The following is a 7,255-nucleotide window of genomic DNA, read 5'->3' on the forward strand; positions in this document are numbered from 1 at the left end:
CCTGCTCTGCCTCTGTAGGAGGCAGCTCCTTCCAAGGAAACAAGACAAGGCTACTACATACAGTTGTGCAGGTTGCACACTGCACAAACATGCCCAGCCAAAGGGGTGAGTAGGGGGCTGAAATCCAACCTGTGTTCCACTCACTAGCCAGGCGGGGTACCCACAGGGCTGGGTCTTCCAGAGCAGGCAGGATGCCTGTTTCTAACTTTCACAAAGGTACCTTCTCAGCTACTGATGGCCTTGTCACTCAAACATTATCTCTGTATTGAGATGGACTCTATTGGTTCCTGCCCTTTTTCCCTCCAAGTATCTCCCCAGGTCCCTTCCACCTGTTTCTCCCATGGTACTTATGACCACCTCAATCTCCCAGCCACTATCTTTCCCTTTATCCATTAAAAAAAAATAATAACCATAATTATTTTATGTAACTTAATTTTTAATTAAAAAAAAAAATATTTTTGGCCATGCCACGTGGCTTGCAGGATCTTAGTTCCCCGACCAGGGATCGAACCCAGGCCCCGGCAGTGAAAGCACCGAGCCCTAACCACTGGACTGCCAGGGAATGCCCCCCTTTATCAACTTTTTTACATTTGTCTTCTTTCCTTCTTTGCAGCCATCACTGGAGGCTAGATTTATTGTTCTCAAATGCTGTTCCTATGACCAACTTGTTTAACATATAGATTCCCTAGAGATTTTGAGCCATTAGTCTGAGTGAGGTCCTGGAATCTGTATTTGTAACAAGCTCCCCAAGGCACAACCCTGGCCTAAACTGTGGGCATCTCAGAACTAGATTATTCTCATAGTTGCTCCCTCCTCCTCACCTATCATAAATACAACCAAGAAGAATTTTCTAGAAATGTTGTTCTTCACGTGTTGCTCCTTGTTAAAGAGTAAATCTCAGTTTCTAATTGATGTGCATCCAGATTTCAAACTTCTCAGACTGAAATTGGAAGGTCCTCAGTCCCCTTTCCCTCCGTAGACCCCCCATGTGACCCCTCAACCCGTCTCTGTTCTAACCATGCCACTCTGCACAGCCCCCTCACTCCCACTCACGCCCTCCCTCCCCTCTCTCCAGCCCACACCTTTCATGTCGCACTATTTTTATAAAGGCTTTTTGTGCTGACACTGCCCACATCTGGTACCTCCTTTGTCTATGTACTCCTGCCATTTCTTTGCTGAGTTTACCGTCATTAATTTGTACCCTGCGTCTTACCAAGGTGACAGTTTGGGGCACACTCAAATACATCCCCCTTCAGTGAACATTGATGTTTACTACTGATGCCACCAGGCTTTACCAGAGCCTCAAGGGCCTGCTGAATCATCAAAGGCATTGTTTTGCAATATGGACTTAACAGTGAATCTGGTTTGCTGCTTTTAACTACTTTGACACCATCATGGGTGAGGTGTCTCTGTACGCCTGCTGGCTTTAATCAGAAGACCCTCATTATGGCCATGCTAGAAGAGATGTAAGCAAATGCTGTGTGTGCTCTTGGCTGTTGCCATGTCCGTGGGTTCTAATTCCTCAGCCCAGCTGTAAGTTCTTCCACTGTCTCCCCTTCTTTGTGACTGTTCGTGCTCCTAATGAAGCGTGTTCACGGTGAATGTTCGCCATCTGTGCCCTAATGGGCTGAAACATTAGGTTCAGAGGCTCCCTGGCTTTTGCTCTCTTCTAGGGCTCATCCTTTGCTTGCTTTTAGTAACTTAATGTCCCTGCATACTGTCCCCATCCACTTAGCTAAGCTGAGCTGGGCGGGTTGCCTAGGTTGATGTTGGAGGGTTCCCAAAAGCTGCCTAAGGTTGAGGACGGGGAAACTGGGCTGGGAGATGTTTAGAGAGGATGGATGCTTCAGACCCAAATTCTGCCGACTGCCTCTCAGTCTCTTACCTGCTGCCAGGAGGGCCGGCGTTCCTAAGCGCATGATGCTGGGCTCCCTTGCAGGTATCCACCGGCTTCCAGTGCAACAACATGATGTCAGCTCTGCCCAGCAACTTCCTTGACCGCCTTCTCTCCACCGCCCTCATGGAGGACGCAGAGATCCGTCTCTTCGTTCTAGAGATTCTCATCAGTTTCATTGATCGTCATGGCAACCGTCACAAGTTCTCCACCATCAGGTGAACTTGGGGTCTCCCCTCTATTTGGTGTGTGATGGGGCAGGAGACTCCCATTAGGACCTCACACTCAGGTGGGAAGACGATTCAGATCTTCAGTGGGAACCCCCCAGGGAGCTAATCACGGACGTGGACCCTGGGGTCCTACAAGGGAATGAGAGACTGAAGGGGCAATTGTGCCTGGTGGAGCAAGGGAGGGAGATTTGGGAGGTAAAGAGCAGGTGCCCAAGGGAGCTCTCAGGTGGGGAGGAAAGTAGGGCATGCAGGGTTATCGGTTGAGACTGGGGGGCTGAAAGGGAGGAAGGAAGAGGATAATCTGGATCAGTATTTAAGGGAAAAGAGACAGGAGCTTGAGAACTTGGGAGAAAGTGGAGATCAGGCCAAGAACCAGGGCAGGAGGACACAGGGAGGCATTGGTACAACTAACAACACTGGGATAGAGCCCAGTGATACCATGTGAGCTCTGCTGGCCTCGCACAAGGGCTGACTGAGGTGGCCCCTCACGTCCCCTCCCAGTACCCTCAGCGACATCTCTGTCCTGAAGCTGAAAGTGGACAAGTGCTCCCGGCAGGACACCATCTTCATGAAGAAGGTTAGCAAGCGCGACCTCGAGACACAGTGAACCCCGGGTGGGTCAGGCCCTGCGGACCCCAGTCTCCCAGCCCCCAAGTCGCCACTGGCCCCTAGAACCCACTTCCTCCTCTTTGACTATGCTTAGTCAGGATGACCAGCCAACCGCTCTAGGGGATCAAGCCCCCAGGTCATACTTATCACCAAGCCAGAGTGAGGAGCATCCCTTGGCTGTGCTCTAAGACTGGATTTGGGCAGCAGCTTCTGTTGCTGGTTTCACTGGACCCACCTTCCCTAAGCACATACTCCTGCACTGCCCGATTCCACTGGGGTCTGCTTTAAAGGCATCCTGTCCCTGAGGGCGGAGGTGGGGTACACACAGCTGTGTCGCCCCCTTCAGACTGCTCTTGCCATTCTCCTTGCCCCTCCTATCCCCACCCTGCCCGCCGTGGCCTTGCCTCCACCCTTGTCCCCATCTCCAGCACTCCCAGCAGCTCTACAGACACATCTACCTGAGCTGTAAGGAGGAAACGAACATACAGAAGCACTACGAGGCGCTCTACGGCCTGCTGGCGCTCATCAGCATTGAGCTGGCCAACGAGGAGGTGGTGGTGGACCTCATCCGCCTGGTGCTGGCTGTCCAGGTGGGGCCCCCTGTGGGCGGGACATAGGGGTTGGGATCGGGGGAGGGCACCTGTTTTGGCCAAGCACTAGTGAGAGTGCCAAGTAACTACTGCTTAACAACTGTTCTGGAGCCCAGGAATATTGCACCGTTGGTTGGCCATTCCTCCATGAAGACCACAGACCATGGTCCTGTTTGGGGAACCACCAAAGGATGCTGAATTCATGGCTTTGGCCCATCCTCAGAGTAAAGGAGACCCGGGAAACAGGGTCTTTCAAAAATATCCCTTCACCCTAGTATTCTGGGTCTCTTGCAAGGTCTGAATGAGACTCCAAGGATTGCCAAGAGGGTACCCATAAGCCCGGAGTCATCTCCATACAAACTCATTTGTCTAAAGATTACCTAGTTCCCAAACCTGGCTGGGCTTCAGAATTGCCTTAAGCACTTATTAAAAATATATAGGGCTTCCCTGGTGGCGCAGTGGTTGAGGGTTCGCCTGCCGATGCAGGGGACGCGGGTTTGTGCCCCTGTCCGGGAAGATCCCACATGCCGCAGAGCAGCTGGGCCCGTGAGCCATGGCCGCTGAGCCTGCGCGTCCGGAGCCTGTGCTCCGCAACGGGAGAGGCCACAGCAGAGAGAGGCCCGCGTACCGCAAAATATAAAAATAAAAATAAAAATATATAATCCCAGTTCTGTCCCCAAGCTTGGGGATCTGGAGATTCAACAAGCTCCCCTCGTGACTCTCAGGCAGCCAGTGTGGCACTAGATAGGGCTTTAGACTTTCACGGTCTGCGTGGGTGTAAGTCTACTGCTCAAGATGCTGGGAATTGGGGCGGGTCCTTCAGACCTCAAAGGCCAGGGTCAGCAGGGTCCTAAAGCTAGGTGGGCATCATATCCTGAATGGTGGCAAACCTGGAATTGTGTGGTGGAGACTCTTCAGCTACCTGCTTGATGGCGCTAAGTCCTGCAAGGCCAACCCAGATGCTACGATCGTCTTCATTCTAGAATTTGAGATTCCTTTGTGTCCCGATCCCCTAGTAACTCACACAGCTTTGTCAATTTAACATATGAACCCAGCTTAGCAAGCCAATCCAGTCCTCCAAGAATCATCCAAGGTCTGTAGTGAAGGTGACAGCATCCTAGAGGTGGGATTCATGAGGGTTTGGACAGTCAAGCTCCCTACAGCTGGAGATGCAGAGTGGGGCACTGAGGTCATCGCCTCTCCACTCAAGTATTTATGAGCCTCCAGCTCATGGATTGTTCTAAGGACCATTTGCTCAGCTTTAATGAGGGCGACTTCTGTTCCCCAGGAAGTTATGGGGAAAAGGCTGGAAAAGGCTTTGTCTTGAGTAGCGGGCCACCTCTAAAGGAGGTTGGTAGAGGGTGGCTGGAGGGTGGGGCACCAGTATAGTTTGTTCCCTCTGTGTTGCTACAGGACGTGGCCCAGGTCAATGAAGAGAACTTGCCTGTTTACAACCGCTGTGCCCTCTACGCGCTGGGTGCCGCCTACCTGAACCTCATCAGCCAACTCACGACAGTGCCTGCCTTCTGCCAGCACATCCGCGAGGTTGGTGTCCTCGTGACTCTGAGAGCTCAGGAGGCCCTTGACTTGGGGTTTCCCCAGAGCAACTTTGGCTTAATTGCATGAGCCCTGTGCTTAGTCTAGGCATGAGAACTAATGATGAGAAATTCTCAGCGGTAGTGACTCCTCCTGTACGACATGACATAGTAGGGCAGGGTCAGGCACAGGCAGTATCCTGTACCCCTTCCCAACCTGCTACCTGCCCTCCTCTACTTCCGGCCCCTTTATACGCCCCCCACTCCTGGAAGTGCACATACCCACATCTCTCAGGTCACCTGGGACTAAAGCTACTTTAAGGAAAGTTTTTGTTATGAAAATTTTCAAATATCACAAAAGCAATGTGAGTGGGGCAGTGAACATCCACACAGCTGTCACACGAACTAAACACTTATGAAGATTCTTCCATATTTGCTTCATCTGTGTCTCCTTTCCTTTTTCTTTGCTGAAATGTGTTCAAACAAACCTTGACTATCATGTCGTTTCACCTCTGCATATATCAGTATGTGTCCAAAAAATTATGGACACCTTTCTACCTAATTGCTGTGCTATTTACATGCCTAATTAAATTATCGGTTATGCCTTGGTATTATCTTATACCCGGTCTATAATCAAATGTTCTCAGTTGTTGCAAAAAAGCATTTTAAGACATACTGAACTATGTATAGGTAGAATGATATAATATGTAGGATTAACTTTAAAAGACACTAGCAAAACAAAATAAAACTAAACAAGAAAGCTCAGGTCTCAGCTGGCCTGGGCTGGCTGCGGGCATGGAGGAAGGTGCTGTATTGCTGTGCCAGAGACCACCCTGAATGAGGCAGGATCTTCCCAGCCTTGGGCTGATCCAGGAGGGCAGGAAAGGCAATGCCCCCACATCCGCTTCAGTAAAAATAGTAGCATCATGGTTTTCTCACCTCCTGCACATACTTTCATGCCAAGCGTCCTCCCACTTCTCGGCATCTTAATAACTGTCAGCTTTCTTGTCAAAAATTTGCAAAGGATGCTGAGGGAAACTCGCCATGTCACTCTCCATCAGGGTGTTTTTGCAGTGCACCTGGGTTTGGGGAACAGTGGGACCTATGCTCCCTTTTTTGCATTTAAACAGAAAACAGGAATAGGACACAGGAGCAAGAAACTGAACTCTCTTGGGAGCTAAGTCCCCTGCCTTTGGAGGACACTTAACGCATGTGTGTCACTGGAGACAGCTTGAGTAGTCCTCCTGGGCTTCACAGGCTGCCCTGAGGTCCCTGTTGGTCTGAGTTTCTCCCTCAGAAGCCCAGCCATGGGTGCTCTTCCAGGGGGTTCGTGGGAGGGAGGAAGTGCTCAGGGGAGCGGGAACTCTTCCACTGGCCTGTTTGGATTTCCCTGTCCCTGCTGACCCCAGCTTTTCTCACGATTCCTCCCAAACCTCAGGTGATAGAGAGCAGGAAGAAAGAGGCTCCGTACATGCTCCCTGAGGACGTGTTTGTGGAGAGGCCCAGGTGAGGACAACACTGAGGACGTAGTCAAGGACAACCCAAGCAGCTGAGCAAGGAAGTGGATGGTCTGAGGCCAGGGACTTGGGCTTCTGTGGGTTCAAGGGCAGAAAGTGGACCCTATGCCTATGACCCAGAAGTCCTGGGTCAAGTTTGATCCCCTCACCTGACCATAATTCATGCCTTGAGCCATCTCAGTGTGTTGTACCGTAGAATATGGGCTGCAGCCTCTGGGAACTTTGACCAAGCCCACGGGAACAAATCCTGGAGGAGTCCTTCCTGGCAAGACAGTGCCACCAATCCAAGTGGCCTTCTCAGCCTGCAGTGTGGGCCAACATCACTTCAGCATCAGAGGGACTCAAGGGAAAGATATTCTGAAAAAAACAAAATATCCCACAATAGAGGATGGCTTTATAAACGATGGCCCATCCACGCCATAGACAACTGGTAGCCCATCCAAAGTGTTTTTAAAGAATAGTTCATGTGAAATATTCACTGTATAATAGGTGAATAAAATAGATCCTAGGACAGGACAGTGGGGGCCATGGGGATGTCTGTGTGTGTGCAAAAATGTGTGTGACTGAGGGACTCTGCACAAAATGTGAATGTGGAAAGTGGGACTGTAGGTGGTTTTTTTTCCTTTTGCTCCTCTGTCACTTTTGTGTAATGAGTGTTACTTTTTTTTTTCCAGCCTTTCTGCGTGGCTTGAGGGATCTCAGTTCCCCGACCAGGGATTGAGCCCAGGCCACGGCAGTAAAAGCCGGGAATCCTAACCACTAGGCCACCGGAGAACTGCCTTGAGCATTACTTTTAAAATAAGGAAGGTCGGGCTTCCCTGATGGTGCAGTGGTTGAGAGTCCGCCTGCCGATGCAGGGGACACGGGTTCGTGCCCCGGT

At 50.8% G+C, this 7,255-nt stretch overlaps 1 protein-coding gene across 1 annotated transcript in view; it reads left to right on the forward strand.

Annotated features, from left to right (window-relative positions):
* Positions 1 to 7,255, forward strand: part of EFR3B (EFR3 homolog B) — a 49,707-nt gene that overhangs the window by 33,929 nt on the left and 8,523 nt on the right. Inside the window, exons 12-16 of the mRNA XM_007455509.1 lie at positions 1,940 to 2,112; positions 2,626 to 2,701; positions 3,162 to 3,323; positions 4,737 to 4,868; positions 6,297 to 6,364. Coding sequence (XP_007455571.1) covers positions 1,940 to 2,112; positions 2,626 to 2,701; positions 3,162 to 3,323; positions 4,737 to 4,868; positions 6,297 to 6,364 — 611 coding nt within the window. The remainder of the gene's footprint in view (positions 1 to 1,939; positions 2,113 to 2,625; positions 2,702 to 3,161; positions 3,324 to 4,736; positions 4,869 to 6,296; positions 6,365 to 7,255) is intronic.

Source organism: Lipotes vexillifer, unplaced genomic scaffold (genome assembly GCF_000442215.2).
Source record: "Lipotes vexillifer unplaced genomic scaffold, Lipotes_vexillifer_v1.1 scaffold131, whole genome shotgun sequence".
Lineage (NCBI taxonomy): Eukaryota > Metazoa > Chordata > Mammalia > Artiodactyla > Lipotidae > Lipotes > Lipotes vexillifer.